The 25890-nt window shown below is 39.5% G+C and overlaps 4 protein-coding genes across 7 annotated transcripts; 1 reads left to right on the forward strand and 3 right to left on the reverse strand.

Annotated features, from left to right (window-relative positions):
* On the reverse strand, positions 1–14976 carry LOC121299867 (integral membrane protein DGCR2/IDD-like). 4 transcript variants are annotated; one of them, XM_041228038.1, is made up of 11 exons: positions 14680–14976; positions 11775–11807; positions 10015–10137; positions 6789–6914; positions 6031–6241; positions 5601–5677; positions 5273–5455; positions 4581–4784; positions 3763–3915; positions 3086–3322; positions 1–2692 (listed from the first exon to the last, which is right to left on the reverse strand). In XM_041228038.1, the coding sequence occupies exons 1-11, from the start codon at positions 14762–14764 to the stop codon at positions 2445–2447; spliced, it is 1680 nt and encodes a 559-aa protein (XP_041083972.1). In that variant the 5' UTR covers positions 14765–14976; the 3' UTR covers positions 1–2444. The 4 variants fall into 4 exon arrangements, with proteins under 4 accessions (XP_041083972.1, XP_041083971.1, XP_041083974.1 ...); XM_041228037.1 differs by having other exon boundaries at positions 5273–5458; XM_041228040.1 differs by lacking the exon at positions 11775–11807.
* Positions 14977–15904: 928 nt separating this feature from the next.
* On the forward strand, positions 15905–17639 carry LOC121300317 (testis-specific serine/threonine-protein kinase 1-like). The gene has a single exon (XM_041228842.1). It carries the CDS (start codon positions 15905–15907, stop codon positions 16982–16984), a length of 1080 nt encoding a protein of 359 aa, XP_041084776.1. The 3' UTR covers positions 16985–17639.
* Positions 17640–17814: 175 nt separating this feature from the next.
* On the reverse strand, positions 17815–22653 carry LOC121300316 (splicing factor ESS-2 homolog). The gene is made up of 10 exons (XM_041228840.1): positions 22314–22653; positions 21724–21892; positions 21099–21185; positions 20739–20908; positions 20512–20629; positions 20089–20219; positions 19774–19876; positions 19476–19585; positions 19112–19227; positions 17815–18812 (listed from the first exon to the last, which is right to left on the reverse strand). Exons 1-10 carry the CDS (start codon positions 22455–22457, stop codon positions 18530–18532), a joined length of 1431 nt encoding a protein of 476 aa, XP_041084774.1. The 5' UTR covers positions 22458–22653; the 3' UTR covers positions 17815–18529.
* A 399-nt stretch (positions 22654–23052) lies between these two features.
* LOC121300259 (homeobox protein goosecoid-2) lies at positions 23053–25047 on the reverse strand. Its single transcript, XM_041228759.1, has 3 exons — positions 24789–25047; positions 23964–24208; positions 23053–23289 (listed from the first exon to the last, which is right to left on the reverse strand). The coding sequence occupies exons 1-3, from the start codon at positions 25045–25047 to the stop codon at positions 23188–23190; spliced, it is 606 nt and encodes a 201-aa protein (XP_041084693.1). The 3' UTR covers positions 23053–23187.
* Positions 25048–25890: the final 843 nt, after the last annotated feature.

The raw sequence follows: 25890 nt of genomic DNA on the forward strand, positions 1-25890 counted from the left end.
TCCTTCATGATGCAATTTATTTGGCATTTGGATGAAATGTTACAGCCACTGAAGAAACAAAAAAAAAACAACATTATTCATAGTGTTGTGAAGGAAAAAAAGAAAACAAACCTAACAAAAAATGACAGGTACAGAATGAACAGTATCAAATATTATTACACAGCATATCATTTCATAGCAACGTGTTTTGTTACAATGCCACAGTTTAATTGTATCTCGATTTACTGCGACCACAGCAAACATTTTGTAAAATCAGACTTGATTGACAATAAAATAAAAATACACCCAGATTATACAGAAATATTGTGAACACGGTATATATAGGTAGTAAGTATGTGTGTGATGTTTGAATGATATTTTCAATTGAAATTCATATTATACTGTGTTACATTCAGTGCAGCCAATGTGGGCCCTCTGAGTCATAGAAACACAGGTGACTAAAATAGTTCCGATATTGGAGAAATTTATTATTTTTGTTTTTATGTTTCCATTAGGAAGCTACAGATCAATTAAGACCACCAAGAGAAGCATTTTCTCAAGTACCAAGATGGTTAAAAAACATGAAAGGGGTTTGTCATTTCTACAATACCGGATTTATTAACACAATCCAGGTCAAACCATGACCTTGCATTGCAATTCACCATGGACAGAAGCACTCCAACTATGTCTTCTTATGTACAGAAACAGGGACAGAACACCTCCAGATTAGGTACTTATTCCAACCATGTTCCAAATTGTTTAATTGACCCTACTGGGCCACTAACCAGGTCCCAGAGCAGTTTCCTTAGATCATTAAATGTAGCGCAGAATGGCCCTACAGGAGCAGGTTGCCTGTCCCTTTGATCAATGTTGGTCCTGCTTTGACTGGCATAGAATGAAATATGTTTAAAATCATTGCAGTTATGAATCTCTGATTTAGAAGTTTGTAGCGCCACACAGATTAATCTGTGTGGGTGTTGTCTTTTTGAGTTGCAGAAACAGTATAAATGCTGCATGTAAAAGCCAGGTTAGGTTTGTTAACACTTTACCACTTATTTTGAATGCTACTACATGTGAAATGCAAGCAGCGTCCGCTTGGCCTGTTATACACCACTGAAAAAAAAAAATGTAATCTAAAACAATTCAGTGGTCGGACCATTCATCTGCCAATAAAATGTAGCCCCCCCCCCCCCCCCCCCCCCCTCAAAAAACCCAAAACAAAACAAAACCCTACATGACATTTTGCACAAATGAAGGACAATCTGACCAGTTTTAAGATACAAAAATGTAAAGATGTGTAGTGCTGTGATTTAATAAGTTTCAGCATGTGTCTTTTTCTTTTTCCAAATAATCTAGTAATGCACAGAACCCACTTCAATACATCAGTGATGTGCAAAATGTTTAGTTTTGAACTGTCTGCCACAGGAAAAAAAAAACAACAGCTATACTCTTTCATGATTATTTAAACTGTAAGCATTTAATAGAACAAAAATATACCAGTATTAAATCATAGTACAAAACAACTACACCAAGTCCTTTTTATGTGGAGGGTAATCGTTTGCTCACAAAGACAGACACCACCAATAGAAATTATTACACTATAACATAGTTTTTTCCCCATTGAGATGAAGCAGATGAATCCCAATGTAAAATAATTTCAAGATGTACTTTCAGCATTGTTTCAAATCTACACAAAAGGGTATTGAACGTGGAAGTACATCTCACATCTACCCCAATAAAAAAAAAAAAAAAAAAAACGAACTCCGGGGGAGTCAATGTTACCGATTACTATACAATTAACACTATACTATTAACTTGGTGCATTGGCAAGGCCCACTTGCAACCTTTCTGTTAACTTTTAATCCGACCACTGCAAAGTCCAAACAGATCCTTTCTATTTCCATCTTTCTCCAGACACAGAAACTTTAAATATTTGCATATCAGCTCACTAGATCAACCCCAAAATGTAGAGACCCACATTTACAAAAAAACATATTCTGAAATCCAATTAGATTTTTGAAGATTGTTCTGCCTTTACTGGAGAGAAAGCTCAAGCCTTCTAACGTTTCCAGCTCTCTCCGTGTGGGTGGTATGTATTAAGCACATTTCTCCACAGTTCAGTCTTTCAGTTCAGTCCCAAGTTCATTTTACTCAAGATAATCTGCATTCAGATGCAAATTCATGATTTCTTTTTAGAAATAACAAAAAGCTGCCTCATTTCTTTTGTTTTCTAATTTCCTAAAGAACCTCGTTTTAGTTTCCTCCATGGAAACATGCAGGGATTTCACAATCTGTATTTACACGACAATAACAAAAAAAAGTGACGCTAAACTGAAACACAGAAGCAAAGTGTTTCATAACACTACTAAAGACGTCTGACTAGCGTTCCTCTTCTCTCTGTACAGCAGTGTGCAAATAGCTCCTCTACTTATTCGACTGCAAAATAACCTTTTAATTTTGTTTTTTCATACTACAGTATTTAGTGAACAGTTACTGTCGCAGCTTGTCACTGCAGTTTCTGTTGCTGTAGTTTCATCAGTAGGTGAATCTGGTGGGACTAGCAGAGTACTACTGTCGATGGAATCCTCGAGTTCTTCTGAAGACTGTTCTAAAGTGGAACTTTCCTCTGCTCTTTCCTCCATCGTTTCCTGGTGTAGGTCGCTGGTTTCTATAGGTGGCTGAATGCTCTGATGCGTCTGAGAATTGTTCTCATCTAGAAAGGAAATAAAAGTACAAATCCACCAAGAAATCCAAAACAAGGAGTCTATTTCAAATTGAAACCTTTCTGTAAAACTATTTAAAAGAAAGAGAACAAAAAAGAATTAGCAAACAGACAAAACAATTAATAAGCACATGATTCAATGCTGTTTGCTGGTTTACGCTGGCAGAAAACCATTTGAACAGTGGTGTTAAATTACTGAAAACATGAAGATAAGATTGGATAATGGGTTGTTTTAATCGAAAGTTTGTTTGTGTATTTTTTTCTATAAGTTAAACATGGAACAATAAAAGTTGAAATGAGAGTATCAAACAATGGCACTGAGAATATGAAAATAAAACATCAACAGAAAAAAGGAAACAGGTGTGTTAAGCTTGCTGAACGTACTTAGACTGACAATCAGTATGGTTGCTGGGTTGAGGGAAGCCTCATAAGAGGGCGGGGGGTCGTCAGGGTGCTGTATATCAGGGTATTTGAAGGCAGTGTAAGGTGGTGGAGGGTCATGGAAGTGAAAAGCCCCTCCGTCGCCATCGTCTGAAAGGTGCAGCGGAGTCAGACCTGTGCCAAACCCATCCGGTCCGTAATCCAAACCTGGCATTCTGCGACCCAGGTTGAAGTGGTGCACTGTGTTTGAAGGGAAGTGAAAAAATAAAGAAAGAAAATAATGTTAGTAATGCAATTAAGAACCCAATTGCAAAGCAGTTACACCCATTCCAGGTTCTAATAAGAGCTTGATTAGCCACGCTGTACAAGTAACAAGCTCAGGTGTGTCAAAGTCACAGTAAAACCAGGAATGAATCTAACTGCTATGCGATGGGAGTCATTTCTATCCCTGAATACATAACCGGCACTGTTATATTTCACATTTATTACAGCAGTAACAGATAAATAGATTAAGACAAAATTATAAACATTGCATTCATATCAGAGATAAAGTCAACATATCACTGTAAACAACTTTGCATTAAACAGCATTAAGTTGATTTAATCAAAACTTCTCCCCAGCTACCTAAATCCGAGCCCTTTGTTCTTTGTACACTTCAGAAAGCCAGTGGAATGCTTACAGTTTCCACCGATGAGAGACTCGATTCTCTCCCTGCGTCTCTGGCGGAGTCTGTGCACCATGAACAGCAGCAGAGAAAGGATAAGGAAGGAGGAGATGCAGCTGACGATCAGGCGCATCCCACTGGCCATCGAGTCAAACAGACTGTTTCCATCTGCGAAACCAAAACAGCGTTAGACCTCACTTTGCTTTCTGCTAGATTGTTGACATTTCATACCAGCTCAAGGCATTTAAGCCAGAGGAGAGAGACAGGCCAGCTGACGCAGTTTACAAACAGTATCAGATACAAACCAATAAAATGCAGATTTTGGCAGTCGATGCGATGTTGGAGTTTCTAGGCTATAGTTTATCTCCTCTTTGTAGATGGCACTTACAAGAACGATCACTTCCTGTGACGATGCAGAATTACATATTTTTCCTCTTAAGGAAAACTATTCCAATTACTGGCACAAATGCAGTTTTATTTCAATGTAATCTAGCAATTCAATGAAATATGGAGGATACTTGGTGTCAAATATACTTGCATATCTGCATCACTCCCACAAAGCAAAGTGCAATTATATCAATTTAAGCTCCCTCGCTGCACCAAAAACACTCCGCAGTTTTCAAACATCTGAATCAGGTTTGTAGTTGGGTTTCCTTCTCGCTAGAGGGCAGCAAAAGCACAGGCATTGCAGTGTCTAGTGGTGGCACACTCTCCTCTTTCTCAGAAGAGACTCAGACGCAGTTTTTTTTTTTTTTTTTAATATATCAACAATGTCTTATTTCAAGAGCGCAGCAATCGCACCACAGTTTTTTCCCCTGCTGGACCCTCCTTACCTGGGTCGAGGCAGGTAAACTTGCAGCACTCTTTGGGGTCTTTGCGGAAGTGCTGGCAGCCCTGAGGTCGCTCGCACAGAGCCGCCACACACATCTCCGGCTCGCCCTTGTGACACGTGCAGCTCAGACAGGGGTCATTGCCCTTCGGAGTGAAGTAGAAACCTTCACCCACAACGTTATCCTTGATATCCACACACGTCTGGCCTGCAACAGAAACAAAAGAATAGAATCACCACGTTTACAAAATCATGAACAGGAGTGTCACTGCAGGTGCACATCACTCCCCGACACAGACCTTCACAAAATCATGAACAGCAGTGAACCTTCAGCAAACTCAGACTACAGAACACGAGTCCAAGAAATAAGGAGACTGTTCAGGTGAGCCACCCCAAAAACACACCTGTAGGTAATCTGGACTATAAATTTCACCATTAATAAACGGATTACAAAACGGTTAATTTTTAGTGGACAGCACCAGTAATGATAAAATAATAGAACACAGTTTTGTACCAAATATTAATACAATAACTCGACTAGCAATACTGTACAATACTAGACTACTGTAAAGTCTATACAGTAGACCTTGACACATGACCTCTGTTAAGCAGTCATATTGTGCTGTAGATCACAGTGAAGTACCATTTCTAAAACTACCACTGAAAGTTTTACAAGTGGATCCCCCCTCCCCTTACTTCTCTTGCAGAGGAAAGCAGATTTCTCATAGCAGTTTTCGGCATACCAACTGTGCAGCCCATAGTTGCGAATTGTTGGTAAATGGAACCACTGCAGCTGTGCACATAAAACATTTTCATGATCTGGCATTGTTGTCCCAAAAATAGGCACCCTCTCTGGGGGTAAAAATACCTCTGTGGAACCTGCTATGAAAAAAATAATAATTCAGAAGACACGTACATTTCATTGCAAACATTTGTCTTTTTTTAAAAACTCAAACCTAATCATATCATGACTGACAGGACAGTAATACTGTAAGTGGAGGACTTACACAAATCAGTTACTGACCTTTATAAGCCACTTCCCAGCGTCCTTCTAGTGAGCGGCTTCGGTTTGTGATGACATACTGATAGCCAACCCAAAACCTGGAAGAACATGTGAAGTTTAAAACAGGGTTACCATGCTGAAATATTGAGAAGCAGGCAATGACTTTTATAGGATCTGCAAAACCCACTGCCAACCTGAATGAAAGGTTTAGATCTTTGCAATAAATGTAGTTTTCCTAAATATGTCATGCCATATTAAGTCCATATACTGAAATTACAACTTAAATACATGTTTTTTTTTTTTTTTTTTGTAATAAAAGGTTACATTTCCATTAGCTTTTAGGAGATCTCTTCACTAGACGATAGCAAAACCAGCAACTTGCAGGTTCTCTTTTCTCTATACTGAAATGCACACAGTGCACCCGAGCCCTGTCGTCTTAGCCCATCTTGACCTGCGCTGGTCTTTGCGTCCAAAAGTTCTCTCCTCAAAGTCCCACTCCTGTGCGAGAATGAACCTCAGCTCCTGGTCGGTGGTGAAGGTAGCCAGGGACCCGTTGACTCTCTGGCATGTATGAACAGCGTCCCAGTAGTTCTCACTGTTTAAATACACCCTGTAACAGCTGGCCGTTCCCTCATAGTGATGCCAGCCTGTAGGACACTTCCCTGAAGAAAAACACAAGATTTGCACTCTCCTTCCGTTAAACAATCACCAAAGAACAAAAGTATGACAACAGTAAATGAACAGTTTGATAAAATAAATACTCCACTCATCTGTGAAGCCGAACAGCAGATCATCAGTTATTGGTCAGCTTGTTTAGTCTAACTTTCTCTGCACACATTGCAATGGCACAAATAACAGACCCCAAATCCAGCATGGCTCAGCCAGGGTTGTAGGAAGTAATGCATGATCTAGGACAAAAAGCACCCTCTATTGGGAAGATGCTAAAACTGCAACTGTTTGCTTGCTTTCATTTTTCATCTTGCATATTGCAGAGCTGGAGCGGATACATTTCATTTGTATCAATGTTCAGTGAATACGAGATCAAGGTTCCCCTATAGAAGTTGAAGACTAATCGACTAGAAGAGAGTTTTGAAAAACAAAAGGCATGGATGAATTATTTTAATATTAAAAAAAAAAAAAAAAAACAAACACACAGGTGGATGGGGGTAGAGCGCAAACAAAAATAAAAAGAGATGAAGTCCCACTTACTGCTAAAGGGCAGAGATTTCTCTCCATTGCCAGCGTGAAAATGGGGGGCCTCTCCTGATCTGCCATGGTTGTGTCTGTTATCAATGCTCTCCTTCCCATGTCGGGATTTCTGATCCACAGTTATACCTGCAGAGATTACAGAACATCATGAAACTCTCAAGAGGAGTGTGCAGAAACAGAGGCTAACTGCTGGATTCTGTTTGCACAGCAGTGCTGTAGTACTGTTCAATCCTGTGAAAAATCAAAGAAACTAAAAACAGAAGGCTTGGTGGTGCAGTCGTTAGAGAAAGGGGCGTGTTACCAGGAGGTTCCCAGTTCAATCCCAGCTCAACCACTGAGCCTGAGCAAGTCACTTAACCTCCTTGTGCTCTGTCCTGAGCAAGTCACTTAACCTCCTTGTGCTCTGTCCTACAACCAAGGTCCTATTGTAAGTGACCCTGCAGCAGCAGTTGTGATGCATAGTTCACACCCCTAGTCTCGAAGTTGCTTTGCATAAAAGCATCTGTTAAATGACTGATTAATAACACCTGACACAGCGCCCAATTTTACATTATGAATGAGTTCTGCATCCAGGTATAATCCAAAGCCATACCAGCTGAGAACCTGGACAGGAGATCTCCACCAACACCACAAGCTGCAGTGCCCGCCCTCTTTTCTGTGTTAGCCCTTAAAACGTTTTCCATATTGAAAGTACAGCAAACTGAAAGCATGGTGAAGCATAGGTAAGCATTGTAAAGAAAAGCGAGGTATGGCAAAGCATATTAACAACATGTCAAACCAGGGTAAACTATTCTAAATATATAGTATACCCATGGGAAAAGCTTAGTAAAACTGCACAATTACCAGGGTAAACTATTATAATGAAGTGGGCATGTTGGTTGCCTTTTGTGTAGCACATTTCTTGTTAAAAATCCTTACTAATCCAGTACTTGGTTTTGTGAAGTGCGGTGTTCTATGATCACAAAGGGAAAGTCTTAAAGGCAGGTCAGATAGTTCAGTACCCCAAGCTGGCCGACACGCTGGAAGGGCCTGATGCGGTCTACAAGGGGTCGCTAGTAGAGGCACTGGTCCAAGACAAAGAGCCAAGGTAACTCAGGACTGTATAGTACAGACAATGAGCAAAGCACTGCACAACACTGGAGTCCCTATTCAGTTTATGCTTTGTACTTTGGATGAGACGTAAAACCGAGGTCCAATGACAAACACCTCAGCTAAGGAAGACATTGAATTTATTACTTGTTTTAGTATTTCTTAATTCAGCACCATTGAGTGTTTAATAGCTACAGATGACTGCTTGTGAATGCTTGTAGACTACTGATCTGTGTTCATTTGCCACAGAACACACAGACATACCATTCATTTTAATGGAGTTGGTTTCCCTCATGGATTGGAATTGATGAATGCCATTACAGTACAAGAAAATTACTAACACGACTTGCCGAAATCAAACACCTGCTATGCTCCTAGGGATAACAGTAGTTTGTACTTGCATTCAAAGCCCTAACTACTTTGAGAGAGAAAAACTCATTCATCATGCCTGGAACTCAACTCAACGCTGCTGCCAAAAATAAATCAAAACGGAGAGTCATGAACGGATTCAGCTCAGCCATGAAGCAGGGCTTCATCTAGATCGTTTTCCTCGCGATTCTATATTGACTCGTTCACAGCGGCAAAATCTACATTACTAAGAAAGAAGGAGTAGAGGTGACTAATCGGTCAAACAATGTTTTACATTATTTTGAACGTATCAAGAACTAAAATAAATATCCTCTCTATACAATTCTGAGCCGCAGACACAACTCACTTTTGTGCGATAGGACTGTAAACATACCCAAGTGACATCAGTATACAAAATGCCCAGCATAGTAGATTCTTACAATTCATCAAAAAAAAAAAAAAAAAAAAAAAAAAAAAAGTATTACAGTGTTCCCTAATGAAAATGAAGATTAGCCATTGTTGGGTAGTAGTTCACAAAGAAAGACTGTATTACTGTCCAGTTTAAAATGCAGCTCCAGAATTCCATAGTTTACAAGCTGCCTTTTCTTGTCCATCGTTCTTGTCATAAAGCTACTGTTAAACAATCCCGTTTCACTTCATTCTGTACCGATAAGGCAATTGTTCTTGATATTGTATTTTGGTGTAGGATACCACCGAGTCATTGCATTGCTAGTTTGGACTAAGGATAAAAAGATTTTGTAGAAATAAAGCATGTTCTAAGCAGGCACTTCAGGAGTCTGAATCTTGCAATCCTAAATAACTAATGATTTGCCAGCAAAATGCGTCCCATGCACGGAATGCAAACACAAGCCTGCACTTCATTTTAGGCACCACGCAGAATCATGCTCACTATGTGGGCTTGCAAACTCTGTACTGCTTTAACAACATGGACTTTAAAAAGGTTACTCGTTATTAAAAAGACATTACCTTAAAATATTTAACAACTCATCCAAGTCTGACAGCAAATTGAGGAATGCACATTAAATGAATTCACTTTTTAGCAACAGTCTGTATTCTGAAATTTGGCAAAGCTGGGAAGTCATAAGCAGCTAATACAATCTGGTGGGAATAGGTGCCTGAACATGTTGAGTTAGGTACGTAAAGTATCCACAAGTTAATTTTTAAAATCTAAGACAGCCGCATTTCAGTCTGTCAGAGAACTGCAAGGCTGACTAAGTTCTGAAAGTCACATGTTGTATTAATCCCTCTGAAGGATCAACTGTAAACGCACTTCAGATTTCTTTGGATTTGCGAAGCAGCAACTATGGGATTTTTCTTTTTTACAGCTAGAATTGAGAGGGAGAGTTTGTCTGATCCAGGTTCATATTGTCAAACTGATGTTAGAGGATTGCAGTCCTAATTATAGATAAGCAATAATGGTTAAGAACAGAGCAAAATGGTGTAATTTTACTCTCTGTAAAAGCTACGTGTGCGAGTTAATGGAAATACTGGTTTAAAAAAACATTTAAATGTATTCTAAAAAATAATAAATCATGCATCTATAGACCAAATTCTTGTATTGGAGGCTGAAATTATATAATATACTAATATTATAAATTCAGCTTTTGAGAATCTATCCACACAAAGTAACTCCTTCAACACTGTCTCGTGCAATAAAATTATATTAAAAAGAATCACTCAGTTTTGTTAAAAACGGTCAATTGGGATAAGTACAACAATGTAACTGGTGTCTGTGGAAGTTTAATTCACAACCGTGAAATTCACTTACTGGGGCAGTCCACTTCATCACTCTCATCTTCACAGGTTGGCCAGCCATCACACTGCCAGGACAAGGGGATACACTGGATCGTGCCACTGTGGCAGGCAAACTGGCCAGGGTTACACCGGAGCTCTGAAACACATACCAAGCAGCACATCAGCAGTGATTAACAGTGCTTCAAAAAGGTGCATTCTGACCTCAGTGAATTAAACAGTAATAATATAAAATTAGCCTGTTTTTATGAAAAAAAAAAAAAAAGAAGGGGTTATGATTATAATATTCTGTCAAAACAGCTCAACCACTGAGACATTAAAATTAGGAGTGGACAAAGTATATCTTAAGACACAATAGTGAATAGGTTTGATTCAGATGGATTAAGACCCTTCTGTATTGTCACAAAAGAGGACAACCTGAACTCCTCCATCAACACCCTAACAAAAGGTCTATAGCACTGGCGTTTTTGTGAACATCTGTTTGAGCCATTTATCAAATATTTAATAGCTAAAAATTATGCAATTAAATACAGACTATGAGCACTTGTTGAAATGCGCAGCAGTCAAGAGATGATTAATCTTGGCATGTTTCAATAATTAACAACATGGCGGTTACAGATCATGGTTAATTGCTACTTGCTACAGCTTTGACTAAAACGACCAACCTTGAGAATTGAAACTGCAGCAATTACACATGAATACACTTCCAGGCTCTTTCTTGCATTCAGCAAGATTGGAAACAAAACAAAACAAAAAACCACTCAGTGATAAAGGTTTGTAAAAAACGTGAAATTTGAGTGTACTGCAGCAGGGGATTCTGCCAAGCCACTCTCTGAACCAGGGAAACAATGCTACCAGCCAGTCATTACCTTCATAGCTCACAATGTGAGACACACTCCTGCACAGACACTGCAACACTTAGTAACTTAGCATACCCTACATTCTAGAGGACATCTCTCCCTCAGTTTTAGTATAATCAAGAGAGACAGCATGTGCAGACAAATTGTGTGCAAGCAAAGATAAAGAAGACTGAAAATGCAACTGACTAAAAATTCAACTGATTTCAAAACGGGAGTTCAACCAGTACCCGTACATAGGTTTCACAGCAACTCCCACCAATGCTTCTTGTCCATTTACCTGAAAAAATGCCGTGTACCTATAGTAAGGTATACTACCCCTGGCAATGGGGATACAGTATGCATGCGGTGGAGTGTACCACAGCTAGAGGCTGTTAATCTACCCATGATGAAACTTCTTGTCACACCATTCTAAAATGGACAATGCATGACTATCCTTGCTTTCTAATTTAGAAATGTAATACACAGTATTGAAACCTGAAACACTGCTTTAAAATATACAGGATCCAACCTGAATCAAGAAGGCTGCTCCTGTTGTGGAATCCTGTCTCTTCCCAATGGCCACTTGTTAATCAGACAACAGAATCATTGTGTTGCTTTACTTGTTATTAAAAACAAATGCAATTACAACAAAGCAAGTCCAAGAACCGCTCATTAAGAGAAGAAAAGCAGTTTCGATGAGACCCAAATTACCCTATCCAGCAAGGTCCACACAATCTGTTCTGAACCAATAGTTCCATTAGTTACCTGAATGCAAACATTACTAAGCTATTTCTAAAGACTGAAGTTCCGTGTATACAGGAACAAATCAAGTGCACAGCACTTAGTATCTTTTATCCAACAATTCTAAACGTACCAGAAACTCCTCTTACACTGTTTTAACACTTGTTCTAAAACAGAAAAGAAAAATATTGCTTACCTGACAACAGTCGTGCCAGAGCTAGCCGTGGACCTAAAACAAAAAGGAAAAATAGAACTGCATAGAAATTAAACTAAAAAAAAAAAAAAATTACAAAAAAGTAAAATATTGAAAAGTGAAGCCTGTCTCCATAATGTCAAGATTATGCCGTAAAACAAGACTGTGTGCGTAACAGTACACAAGAATAACGAGCGATTGAGAGCTCTTGTCACTTATCCCAGAGACAGCTGTTCAAAGTGGTTTCAAAATTACAAACTAGGGAGTTCACTTTGAATATCAGTGACTAGATACAGTTTGCAACCAAACTAAAGAGAAACTTCACTTGTGTAACTTTCAAAAAAGTAAATTAGTACAAGCTAGCAGCTCACATGCTGTTTCTGTGTTTTTACAGCTACAGATGACTTTTGGATTTTAATTTAATTTTTTAATCTACATGTCATGAAGGACACATCGCTATATGGAAGGAATGCTTCTAAATTTAAAAGAAATCTATTTACAATGTATGCTTTTATTTTCTTACTGTTCACTGTGTTAAATCAATTCTGGGTAAGCGGTTTGATCACTTTTGTAGTCCTATAGTAGACAATGCAAAACATGACAAAACCAAATAAACCTGATCAGTTAATACAGCAAGAGAGGTTAGGACTCCTCACTTGGAGTTACTTTACTGAAAGGACAATAAGAGCCCGTATGTCTATTGCTGGTAGACTCTCAATGACACTGCTGAGATCATGTGGCTACCCAAGACATTATTTACGCTCAGTCAGCTGGTTTTGGCCACTCAGTGACCCCTATGAAAACACCTCTGGTCTGCAATAAGAATGCCACAGACCACTGAAAAGAAGCACACGAATGGAGGGGTGTACTGACACACTGTACCTATCGGAGAGCAGTCTCTAATAACCACACACTGAAATCACTGTCAGTCCATGAACTCAAGAGATGGAAATGCCAGCAAAATGACAATACATATTTGATCACTCATATATTGGCATCCTGAAACACATGGGGCCCACAACACGACATTATTTTCTATCCTACTAAATGATACGTTATGCCAGCACAGTGGAAAATAGGGACAACACAACAAACCGCTCTGCTGAAAGAAAAAGGTGCACCAAATTCCAAGCATTGGGAAAAGAGAAGCGTTTGAGCTGGTGTCCTTCTTTCAACCTTAATGTCAATGCTGTTGAAAATCAGCAATTCTTAATAATAATAATAATAATAATAATAATAATAATAAATAATAGAAAAGCTGTGAAAGGCTGAGTGGTATTAGACAGTATGCACATATCATTAACATAAGGAGACAGTTAGAGCAGAAGTAAAAACAGGAGTCAACTTATCAACTGGACAGAGTTTATTCAAGCACATATGCTTTTACTCCTGGCTACATATCAAGACCAATAGAGGACTTGACTATCCAAGTAAAAGAGGCAGCCAGTGGAATGTTAAGTAATAATAATAAATAAAATGTGTTGTGTTTAATCTTGAACAAACATAATTTTTACAAAAGTGGTATGAAGCCATAGATGGCCTTGCAAAATCAACAGACACCAGTGTTGACGTGTCTTTCCCTTGCGGGTTTGATTATTTTGTTTAGAACTCACACACAATTATTAATCATTAAAATGAGATTTAAGGTCCTTTGAGACCATTAATACTTTGTCAATCGGCTAGTGTAGTCTCTGCTTACATGTGTAGCAAGAAAATGCCTTGCGAGTGGATAACGCTGGTGTGAGAACAGCAGGTCCTAAATACTGTGGTCTGGATGTGCTCCCGATTCAGTACAGTAAATAAATCACTGCCAACTCCCTCAATGCACAGGGATACCCTAGCACAGCATTCCAGGCAGCACGCTGCATCTTCACATCTTATGGTTCACAAGGCCAGCGAGTTCATTAGATTAATGCCAGTGCTGTAAACTAATTTCATGAGTTTGCAATTACAGGTCCATACCCAGTGCCCCGCTAATTAGAAATCCTGGCAAGCACGGTTGAGCCACAAGATTTATATCTTAAGGGACTCCCCAACCCCCTGCATTACAAACTAAAAGTGTGCACTCCATCCCAAACTGGTTTCAAACTTCCCTTCAAAACTATTCTAGCTTGTTATGATACGGGCTAACACGGACTGACAGAATGTAAGAACGCTGGAGACAACATGTGTACCATCAAACCTGTCATCTTAACGTTGAAATGGTGAAATAAAATGCGTGTTTATTTTCACCTGTTATTTCTTGAGAAACACCGCGTTTATTAAATCCTCATCTCAATTCATTAATGTTCAATCGTGAGGTTAAGGAGACTTTCTTCAAATCACAACGACAAAAATGTGCATTCAATATGTGTATATTTATAAAAGATCTTAAGTATACAAAACGACACGTGTTGCAAACAGCAATCAATTATCTGCTTCACTTTTTAACGTACATTGCTGCTACAGTACTAGCAATCTACAACGTCCATTGAATCTGTAAGAAGAAATTTATAGATAGAGATAGATAGAGATAGAAAGATAGCAGTTAATAACGCTACATTATCCACGCTTCTGGTTACCTAGGAGTGCGCAGCGATACAAGAAAACTAAAGATTAAACAATTACAAATGAAACATTAAACGTGGAAGCGAACTATAACCACGACAGCGGCATCCCCGGCCAGCCTGTGGAGAGGTCGCCTCCCCCGGCATTCTGTAAATACAATACACCCGTGCAGAGGACTAGCGAGGCCACGCCAGGCCTGGATTAACAGTCTCACCCGAGTATTTCACTAAATCAATCCTGAATTGCATTTTCAATCCATACTGATACCGAAGACTCGGTAATTTGTGCCCTAAACAGACGTCCACCCTCAAAAAACTTTTTTCCCCCTCCGAATACGGAGTATAGTTAAAACCGCCCTTACCTGCCCGTGGTGGATCCGTGAGACTCAATGCAAAAAGAAGAGAGAGGAGGAGGACGAAACTGCTGCTGTCAGCTTTGGGCACCATTTATCCTCCATTCATCATACCCTCCTATACAGATAAAATAAACCAACAAAACCTGCAGCCGCCTGCTGCTGTGCGCGTTGCTAATGAGATCCCGGTAACCTCTTTGAAAAGCTAAACTTGCTTTAAAAATATGTATTTATTTCTATACAAAACATAACCCATCGAACAGCGTCTCTCGCCGACGGCAGTTCAGAGAAAACAAGATGGCTTCCTCCTCCCATCGCAACAATTCCAAACACGCCACTCAGCCAATCAGCTGAAAGCAGAGAGGCGGAGCTTCCGCGGTGTATTATTTTGGACAGCATTCCATTCCAGAGGATTCCCGATCCTGGAGCGCCTGCGACGGATTTTAATCGAAAAGAAACCCTAACCCTGGCGACTTCCACGCCACTATTGCATTGTATTACAAGAGCTAAACCCATAGAGGCAGTGTCCAGAAAGTATGATTGTAGACAGACCATGCAACTTGTGTGAGCTGCTCGAGACATTGTATATTTAGGACCACACCTGCATTTTTGGCTTTATATTCCCGGGTTTCAACCGCTGTAGATGGGTATGATTTTCAGGAGATTCGGATGTCTGATTTCAAATATAAATACATTATATATTTGACAGTATAGCCTGTCCTGTACATAGCGTTGGTTGTGCCCTTTGTATCAACCCCCTGGCCCGATTGCTCTATGACATTTGATATTTTACACAAAAAAAGCGTTGTTCACCACAATAGATGCGTGCTTTATACAATAGTTTTTTTTTGTTTGTTTGTTTTATTTTTTTAAGGAATTAAGATATTGCCCTAAGCAGAGTGTAGGTTTGATATTACATATAAAAAGGCGTGTTGCCGTTCATCAGATTGGAGCGAAGTGTGAATCCAGAGTCCAGATTAGACCATCGTGTATTTTTTACACTAGTTTTACGCACCGTTAAGCAAACGTATATATATATATAGTAAGACATAATTTGTAGCGGATTAAATGGATTATGACGTCATACACGTAACACTGTCATCAATGCTTCTTTTTCACGTCATCCCCATGATACCAAATCTTCCGATGGAACAACGTGTTTTTAACAGTAGAGACCTTGGCATTAAATGGCAGGCGTGGTCCTATAAATAAAGTTCAGTCGGAGTTCAGTACCATGGACGACGCCCTTGTGCTGAAAAAACGCGGCTACACGTTGGGAATCAGTCTGGGAGAGGGGTCTTACGCCAAAGTCAAATCTGCGTACTCTGACCGCCTGAAAAGCAACGTCGCTGTGAAAATCATCAACAGAAGGAGATCTCCTGCCGATTTCTTAGAGAGATTTCTTCCACGGGAACTGGAGATCCTCGCCGTCCTGAATAACCGCTACATCGTGAAGACTTACGAAATATTTGAAACTTCGGACGGGAAGGTGTACATGATCATGGAACTAGGGGTTCAAGGGGACCTGCTCGAGTTCATTAAGTTTAGGGGTGCTTTGCCTGAAGAAGTCTGCCGCAAGATGTTTCGACAGCTATCACTGGCAGTGAAATACATCCATGACTTGGAAATCGTTCACAGAGACCTGAAGTGCGAGAACTTGCTCCTGGATAAGGACTTCAACCTCAAAGTCTCGGATTTCGGCTTTAGCAGGCGCTGTAACTATGGCGAGGATGGCCAGCTGGCGCTCAGTAAAACGTTCTGTGGCTCAGCTGCCTATGCAGCCCCGGAGGTTTTACAAGGCATCCCATACAATGCTAAAGTGTATGATATCTGGAGTATGGGTGTGGTTTTGTTCATCATGCTGTGTGGCTCAATGCCTTATGATGACTCCAACGTCAAGAAAATGCTTAGAATCCAAAAGGAACACCGAGTGAATTTCCCGAAGGGTAAACACGTGCCAGCGGACTGCAAGGATCTGCTCTACCGCATGCTTCAACCAGACGTGTCTAAGCGCATTGGAATTGATGAGATTTTAGATCACCCTTGGTTACAACTGAAAAAAGACTCTGGAAGTTGCTCAAAAAGTTCCTCGAAAGGTGACACTAAAGGGGAAACTAAAGCAGACAGCCGAAATGAGAGCAGGCGGGGTCCCAGAGCAGACGCAGATGAATTTGATTCTGAAGCGCTCGATGAAGGCAAAGCAGAGAAAAAAGGATTTAAATCTCATTATGCAGAACCCACACCATCCAGTACCGCAGGCAACCGGAGAAAGTCATCTCAAAAGGTTAAGGAAACTATAGAAGAGGATGATTGAGCTATTACTAGCTTCGTATTTTCTAATAGCAAATAATTACAACGGAACCCTACCGTACAGCTCGTTATTGTTAGGGTGTTTTTAAAGCAATTATTTTGCTATGGCTTTTTCTCCCAACACTTGGAAAATAAAGATCAGACGCTACAGATCGTCGATTAATTCAAAGTGATTAAGCCAGGGAAATGAATTAGTTATATATCTCTGAATAAAAACGCAATAATCAGATACAACCACGAAAGGTCACATCAGCTGGTCTTAAAATAACTACTACAGGCAACGAAGACGCACCTTCAGAGATATGGTGGGTACAGCTATGGCCGCAAGTTTTGCATCACCCTATAGAAACAATTAATTTTGCTTCATAAAGCGAATGAAACCTGGTGAATATTGTTTCGTTAACTTACTGAACTGCATGCCACTTTGTAGTTTTCCATATAAATAATGAAAAACTGATATACAGTAATTGCAAACTTTCTAATTGTAACATGAAATACTGTACTACTAGTATGGCTTCCGGTAGACTTTTGAGATATAATTTTGTAGTTTAATTACGTAATGTTAAACAAAATATCAAAATTGTGTTCGGAATTATAACGCTAAAATTCTAGGTTTATGTAAACCTTCTGGCCAAAGCTACAGCGTAAACGTGCTCATTATTCACCGAGACGCTCGTCTCTGCATCCAGAAGGTAATATCTTGTTTACAGCTTTGCTCCCTTGATATTCTAGTACAGACAATGTTTTGATTTAATCTGCTATTGTATAAGGGCGTATTTTCAAAATGATCTGAGAAGTCTTTAATCTGTACAGCAATATATAATTGATATTTATTCCCTGAATATCAAAGTGTAACAATGGAAAGCAGCATTGTGGAACAATCGTCTGATTTACACAAACACATGAAAAGGGGAACCCGCTTCTTTAGTTACATTTTTTTTGAAGGGTAGTACATAGCTGCAAACAAAACATTTTTATAGTTTTACTTATAGCAAGGGCTGTAACAAATAGGTGTGCTCAATTCACCTGTCAATATCTCAGTATAAATGGCACAGGAATGGTGTGGATGTGGCATGTTACTTTGGGATCTTACACTGTGGGCATTCCTGCTGTATTTCTGCAATGCAAATCTGAACAATTGACACAGCAATACATTTTGCTGTACTGTTGTATATTACTCAAATAAAAAACAGTTAATACAGTAATAGCAAGTGCAATTTGGTTTTGAATGGCTTTATGCATAAAGCAATGAAAAATATTTTTTTCAAACATGACATCATAGGTTTTATTGTCTGTTCAAAACACAAACTTGCACTGAAATGGGTGTCTGTGGCTAGTTGCAATTATCCAATTGTTTTCAGTTCATGTCATTGCCTTGCACAATGCACACTGAATAAAGAGACTAGATGCAAGATGCTGAATTGCTCAGTGAGTGACTGTAACACTGGAAACACCCCAAGTACTGAAGCCACCTTGTTTCCTTGAATGTTTCAGTGGATGAGAAAATCGACAGTCACAATAAACCTCCATCAATCTGTCTTATTTGAGCCTAAAAGAAATCAGCTGCTTTTCTCCTTTTGGGTAGCTGTAGCAGGTTATCAGTAATGGAAGCAGGGTCCTGTGTGGCTGGAGTCCGTGCAGTACCGCTTGGTGTTGGGGTGCCACTTGGAGTGCTCAGCCCTACTGGTGTTTTACATCCTGAGGTTCCACTGTGCGCAGGAGACGGGGTGTAGCTGGCCCGCAAAGCTTTATCTGTGTATTTGCTGGCTGTCCTGTTCACAAGCCTCTGCAAAGCTGGTGACAAGGCTGGGCTTAAACCTTTTGGTGTAAGGCTGAAACCAGAAAACACAAAACCAAACAGTAAGTCATCTCATCAAAAATTATGTATTAATTAACTCCAAATAAAACATGAACTGAACTGGGGTTTATTTGACAAACTTTACTGACACATTTATGTTTTTTTTTTGTTTAACTAAACATTATATTTTGTTAGTGCAACAGTACTGAAATATTATTAAGTGGACGTTACATGCAGGCACTCCTGTCAGGAATTATGGAAGCATTCACAAACCCCTTAATGTTTGCTTTATTCACTGTTACACAGCATGAAGCAGAGAGTCCTGTATCTTACCTGGCCAGGTTTTCCGTGACCTTCCGTAGTGCTTCCTGTTTATTTGCTCTGTTTTTAGCCGCTGCTTCATTAGCCATTTTCAGGCCCAGCCTCTCTCTTCTACCAGGTGCTGGAATCTGCAAACCAAACACATCACTGCAACTGTGTCTAGTGATTAAAGGGCAGACCAAGAATCAAGCAAGAACCATTGAGTTAACCTTCGCCCAGGTCACGAGGAATTCACTTGTAGAATACACCAGTACTTACACCCGCGATTTGCAATTGAGAAAGTGACTTGGCTAGGAACATCCCACTATCAATTAGTTACAAACTAAAGAATAAAATAGCGGACAGTTGCCAAGTTTTAAATGGTTTACCCATTTACCTTAAAGGATGGACCACGTGTCCTCTCTACATAAGGTGTGTCAGAAGCATCCAGACGGAATGGGGTGCTTTCTATTTCACCCCAGGTCATTAAAGGAGAATCAGTCACACCTGTACCCATATAAAAAGAGAGAAAGTGATTCAGAAAGGCTCTCCAGCCGCAGGACAGAAAAAAGGCTATTTGCATTGCCAACAGGAAAGAAAAAAAAAATAATGTGTGAATCTTCAGTCTATCAAGCATGACTGTTAAACAAACTATACATTTTTACTTTCCAACATCAAATATAATGGCTTCTTACCAGGTGCAGGGGATGGTGTGCCTAGGAAGCCATACCCATTCACTTTGGGCGAGTCTTGTGCGAGAAGGTCTTTGCCATCTGGACCAACTTTACCCTGCTTAAACTACACAGATAAAATGGTATGTTATGAATGAGATAAAAAAACATGTATATTTTTAAAATAAAGCCATGCTGTAAATGCTTAGTTTAGGGGTATTGTGTGTTTATTAAGTAAAGTTCAGAGCGATCAGCAGAACATCTGATTGAATATTTCTCCATTCAATTCCATATACTGCAGGGCTGACAAGCTGCCGTTCATTTCAAGACCGCACAAACCTGTGCATTGAGAGCTGCCGCTTGCTGTAGCTGAGATTTGCTCAGAGCTTTGCTAAAAGGATCTCCTTGGAACCGTGTATTTTTGTGAAGAACCTCTCGTGGTTTCTTGAAGCTTTCATCGTCTTTAACACCTAAAAAAAAAAAAAAAAAAAAAAAAAGCCACAACTGTAATTCAGTTAAAGCAGCAAAAACAAGAACACATTAAGACCATTCTAGAATTACACATTGCATTACAAGAGCTAAATGTGTTTAATCTAAACGAAGTGTCTGGAAATTCTAATTATACATAGATCACGGTCTGTGTGACCTGCCTAATCCATTTTACATTTAACACCACATGCATAAATCTTTTTAAAAAGTATTTACTTACTTAAAATATTGGGGTCGAAGTAAAGTGTCAATAACCAATCTGATTTTACTTACCATCTGGGTAATACATTAATGCATTCTTTGCCTTGTACTCCCACGTTTCAACACCTGCCTTCCCTGATTCAATTGCCTGCTTTTCTGCTGATGGCAATGCCAAATTCTGTGTATGCCGCTGCAACCAGAAAACACAGAAAGCTTAAGCACACTAACTTGACAACGAAGACCAAAACAGCTTCCAAAAAACAAACAGAACACAAAACATTGGACAAGAATAAGCTGACCTGTTTAAACTCAGCCTCTGCTTCATAGAGCCAGGCGTGTCTTGCTCTCTCTTTGACTCCTGCCAGATCCATGATCTGCTCAAAAGAAGCATTATCTTCACTGGTGTTTTTAGCTAAGAAACTATCCAAACAGGGTAGCTCCTTCTCTTCCTGGTCCTTTTCTTTCCCTCCTTAGAAGAACAAATGGGACACTAATTATTTCAAACAAATATATTAGAACTGCTTGAGATTATATCATGTGATTGATTTCTTTCACTCAGTGAGTAAAAATAGAACCTGTGGGCGTTTTTAAACTACTACTCTCGCTCTTGGCATATGTTGTTCAAAAACAAACCAAATGAAACCTTCTCAATGTACCACCTTCTGTAATTCTTGCTCCGTGTCTGGCTTTTGAGGATGGAGAACCTGGACGACCCTCAGGAGTTTCAAAAGTAGCTGGAGTGACATCTGATGAGATGAAGATAAAAAGAGAATTCAACACTGTAGAAAACAATGGAAGACTGCATAACGTATTTGTATAGTTATACTATCCAGGGTTCAGCAAGAAAGTGATTTCTAAGACGTTAGGACACATTCATTTAGTGCTTACCAGGAATCTGTAAGGAAGAATGCTATGCTAATGAGGACAATCACTCAATTTCAATTTGTGTTTTTTTTTCCTCTCTGTTTTATGGGTAACATACTGTACTGACAAATGATGAAGGATGTAACAAAGAGGGTAGGCTTTTTTTCAATTCCAATTCCATTTTCAAAATCAATTCTCATTCCTTTTTAATCAAAAACAATTCCTTTAAAATGACTTGGAATTGAGAATAATTGGAAAAAAAAGGAATTGACCCTGACATCCACATTGTTAAATGAATACAGTTACTTAACTGTTTCATTCATTCATCAATCAGACCAGGGCATTGCTAACAATGGAAAGTATTTACCTAAATTGGTTTTGAATCTGCGTTTATCAAAAAACAGAGGTAGTGTTGCTTACAGGGTGCAGAAGAATGCGCAGAGGATTTCCCCAGCGATGAACCAAATTTTATTGCTATTTCCCTCATCCTTTCCAGGTCTCCAGTCTCTTCAGCCTCTAAATAGCCCCGCTGAGCCTGTAGCTTCTCCACATCTGGGAAGAAATCCCTCTGGATAATCTTTTCCAGGCTCTGTTTGAAAAGAACATTTGGATATGGGTACGCACGCCCGCACTCAACGAGATCAATTGTGCAAAGTGATGAAATTCACCATGCGCACTGTCTTATACGCTACATAGTGGTTGCTGCAGTCAATAACTAGCTCCTACCTTTTGTTGTGTAAATAACTTGTTATGAAAATTACTCTTTGACTCATCTTGTTAATAGTTAAATGTCCAAGCTTCCTAATATTTAAACGGTATTACCCTATATACCGCTGTATTATTATTTAACATTGCTTACAAATTATTACAAATTATAATATTTAACTAGTTGTATTCGTTACTTATAACATTACAAATGTAAAAGAAACGAACAACTTTCTTGAAATCACACTCTTACTTGGTCCAAAAAAGGACAAGCGATGGCCAACTATTTGTTTTTGACTACCTACCTCAATGTAATTATCTTCATGAAGAATCTTTCTTTTTGGAGGGTTTTCGACACCAGATTGGCCACCAATGGCTACAGTTTTGTTCGATTTAATCGGGACAAGTGCTCCTAAAGACGAGCCTTCATTCCCGAGGAGCGCCATCATCCGAGCCCGTATATCTTGATAAACACTACGGCCTGAGCAATTGTAAACTGGGTAATAATATAATCTAAATTACTTTTGTTGGAGTACAGTAATACCGGTACTTTTGAAAAGTTTACTTAAATTACAGAAATATTTCCGAGATATGCGAAACATCGATAGGAAGTAGTACGCATTTCGATTTTGTTTGGAGCTCAGATATGACGTAAAACTAAGAGTCGGAGACTCAGTGCATGCTGGGAGATGGAGTTTTACACGAGGAGAGTCGAAAAAAGCCTGACCTAAAAACCATAAAATAAAGTACTACATTGAAATATTGTCACAGCGCAATTAATACACATAACAGTTATAACTGACACCAAACTATAACATGATGAACGGGTGGCTTAAACTAGGTGTATTTAGTGGAAGATATAATTATGACTCAGTTCATTATAGATATGCAGTAATATATTTTTTTTAAAAATGGCCAACAAGCATATCTTTGAATTGACCAAAAAGTGCAACAATTTCAATACTTTTTAATGGACCAACAAATAAATTTAACACAAGCTTTCAAGACCACATCCATTATATTTGAAAGAAAAAAAAGTGCCGAAATTGTTTTTTATTTACAGACAAAAGTTTGCAATTACACAATAAAACACCCCCTTTTCACACAAAATATTATAATATCCACGCCCCGAAACGAACAAATCACAGCCTCTTGCAGCCTGACTGAAGAGCTGTTTGTTCAGTCTGTATTTTCCACGATGTTCCATCGCTCCTGATCACTCGAAGCCAGGGAAAAGCGCTTCTGTCGTCTCCACTTAGCTCTTCGGTTTTTAAACCACACCTGGAAGAGAGGAAACATCGAGCAGGATCAGTCAGCCAGCGGCAACACCACGTCTCCTGCCATTATTTGCTACCCCTCACTTTTTTTTGTTGCCAACTTGCTATACGGCATGTTCAAGTTATTTCGTCAGAAACAGCTACCTAGATTAGATCGCTTTAATTTATACACATCCAGTAAAATATGAACATCTAAATATTATAATGACTGAAATGACATGACAATGAGTATCTGTGTAGTATGAAGGGATAGCAATGGCTGACTATTTTAAACACGGATTTTACGTTTTTTGTAAAACTACATATTTTCTTATAGTATAAACAAGGATGGCTTTTTCTGACAACACAATACGCCTTGCCAGAATGTACTACCCCCCCTGTAATTGTCAGAAATTGCTACGGGTAACAAAACCTAAGGGAGGCATATTCTGATGGTACAATTTTGTTAAAGTGCAGCTCGATATGATTCTGTACTGTGCACTAATCTCAGTTACATACCTGTTTGCAAGTATAGCTTCTAACTGCAGGAAACACAACAGAGCATTTTACACTTAGACGCCTCCAAATATGGAATGTATCATATTCCCGAAGTCAGACAGGGGCCAGATCTTTTATGAATAACCCCACATGCGCGGCTGTGGGGAAAGCACGGTTCGAGATTGCTGGAAAGAGCCTTACCTCCACCCTCTCCTCACGCAGGTGAGTGCGGACAGCGAGCTGTTCCCGGGTCGTCACGTCAGGGTACTGGTTCTGCCGGAAGAGCCCCTCCAGAGCCTCCAGCTGGTCCTCAGTGAAGATGGTCCGGTGGCGCCGTGTGCGCCTCTGAATCTGACTGAAGAAGAGCTCTTCGACCCGGCTGGCAGGGTGGGGGTCCCCCGCTGTGGGGCTCCCAGGGAAGAGCCTTCGGGACCAGAGCTTGCAACCTGGAAAATACACACACACCGAATGAACACCCCGCTCACCGAGACATATTCAATCTGTGAACTGGAGCAATGGAGTAGTACGTGTGCGCCTACCACACATTCATTTGTACTGGCGATAACAAGAGAATTGAAATGCTATACCCGGTAACACTGTACAGTCAGGCGAGGTCAGGTAACAAACTCTGCTGCAGAAACAGTGAGATTGCGTCAGCATTTCTAGAACTATAATGTACAGTATTACTTCATATAGTATAGCAACGCAGAACATATATTAGAGTGATAGGTGTTACCTACCAATGTATTAACCTACCTAACACTGTATTAGGTGATAAGAAGCCATTAAACCATATCATATCCGGACTTCTTCCACTGTAACACAGTTATTCTAACTATAGGTGCCCTTATGTTACGGAGAACTAGAGCATGGCGACTGTGAGATACACTGTGCCACTGCGCCAATGGTAATTTGTTGGCAAGCAGTTTTATTCTTTTTTTTTTATTAGAAACCCTTTTAAAAGTGAAGCATTTCCTGCACGGTGCTGTGCTCCACGGTTTACCGTGTGCATTCAAAGCGACTTACCTGTCACAGCGGGGAAGTCTTGCGATGGAATCGCAGCGCAACAAGTGCAGCAACAACAATAGCAAGCGCGGTCCTGTGATTGCGCAGGAGAGGAGACCGGAGTCACGGTCGCGACTTCGTGTGTCTGTTCCCGGGACACACAGACCAGAGAGAGCGGCACGCCGGGGTCCTCGCTATCACCCTCGCCGTCTGGTAGCTTGGCTAGGATATCCTCGATGCTGAAGGAGAACTTTTTCTTCACTGCCTTACAGATTTCCATAGCAACCAACAGCTCAGAACACATTCAAACCAGTTTCACTATAGCGTGTAGCCAAAGGCGCACATGCAAAGAACACCGTACTGAAAAAGAGTAATATAATCTACTTTAAAAATATATATATATATAATGTAATAGTAACTTTAATTATTGCATTGGTCATTTTTTTGGCTTTTTTATTATCATGTTTTTTTCCAAAATATATACCGGCAGGTAATATAAGAATTTAGATGCAATTTAAGTCAATATGGGAAAATCAGCAAGATAGACCTACAAATGTGAGACAACCTAGTGTGTCTGCGGGAAATAGAAGACATCGTTTATCTCTGGATGTTTACACTCTGTTGGATTAACACAGACGGACTATATATATAGCTTATATATATATATATATTAGGAGGACTATACTGTTTTTTCTTCTTCTTCTTCTATTTACGGTCGATTAGAATCGTCAAAACAATTCCCCAATCACTACATAATTCTGGTAGGGCGCACATGAAAGATCCATTACTGACCGAAAAAAGAACGTCGTGCGGTGTTAAATTCTACTGGATATTAAATATATATATATATAATCTTATAGTTTTAATTATATATATATATATATATAAGATAATATATATAATTGCTGTCCAAAGAACTATACTGCTTAATAAAATTTAGGTTTAATCTCTATTTACCGGCTATTAGATAATCCTCCTGACGACAAAAAAGAAGATTAAGAAGAAAATAAAATGCGTAACGACAGGTTTCTCTTTAGGGGTTAAATAAAAACAGAATTGCTGTCCAAAGAGAAATAGATTTTTTTCTAAATTAGGATAGAGAACTAGAAGACGATTGCTGGGA

Source organism: Polyodon spathula, chromosome 25 (genome assembly GCF_017654505.1).
Source record: "Polyodon spathula isolate WHYD16114869_AA chromosome 25, ASM1765450v1, whole genome shotgun sequence".
Lineage (NCBI taxonomy): Eukaryota > Metazoa > Chordata > Actinopteri > Acipenseriformes > Polyodontidae > Polyodon > Polyodon spathula.

Coding starts and splice junctions, on each gene's coding strand:
- LOC121299867 (XM_041228037.1), bottom strand. CDS start 14,764: ATGGTGCCCAAAGCTGACAGCAGCAGTTTCGTCCTCCTCCTCTCTCTT. Junction 6,242..6,788: donor GAAATCTCTGCCCTTTAGCA/GTAAGTGGGACT, acceptor GTTTTTCTTCAG/GGAAGTGTCCTACAGGCTGG. Junction 5,678..6,030: donor GGACGCAAAGACCAGCGCAG/GTCAAGATGGGC, acceptor ATGTTCTTCCAG/GTTTTGGGTTGGCTATCAGT.
- LOC121300317 (XM_041228842.1), top strand. CDS start 15,905: ATGGACGACGCCCTTGTGCTGAAAAAACGCGGCTACACGTTGGGAATC.
- LOC121300316 (XM_041228840.1), bottom strand. CDS start 22,457: ATGATGGCGCTCCTCGGGAATGAAGGCTCGTCTTTAGGAGCACTTGTC. Junction 20,909..21,098: donor CGGAGCAAGAATTACAGAAG/GTGGTACATTGA, acceptor TGTTCTTCTAAG/GAGGGAAAGAAAAGGACCAG. Junction 19,586..19,773: donor CACACCATCCCCTGCACCTG/GTAAGAAGCCAT, acceptor ATATGGGTACAG/GTGTGACTGATTCTCCTTTA.
- LOC121300259 (XM_041228759.1), bottom strand. CDS start 25,047: ATGGAAATCTGTAAGGCAGTGAAGAAAAAGTTCTCCTTCAGCATCGAG. Junction 24,209..24,788: donor AGACTTCCCCGCTGTGACAG/GTAAGTCGCTTT, acceptor TGTATTTTCCAG/GTTGCAAGCTCTGGTCCCGA. Junction 23,290..23,963: donor TGCGTGAGGAGAGGGTGGAG/GTAAGGCTCTTT, acceptor CCTCTCTTCCAG/GTGTGGTTTAAAAACCGAAG.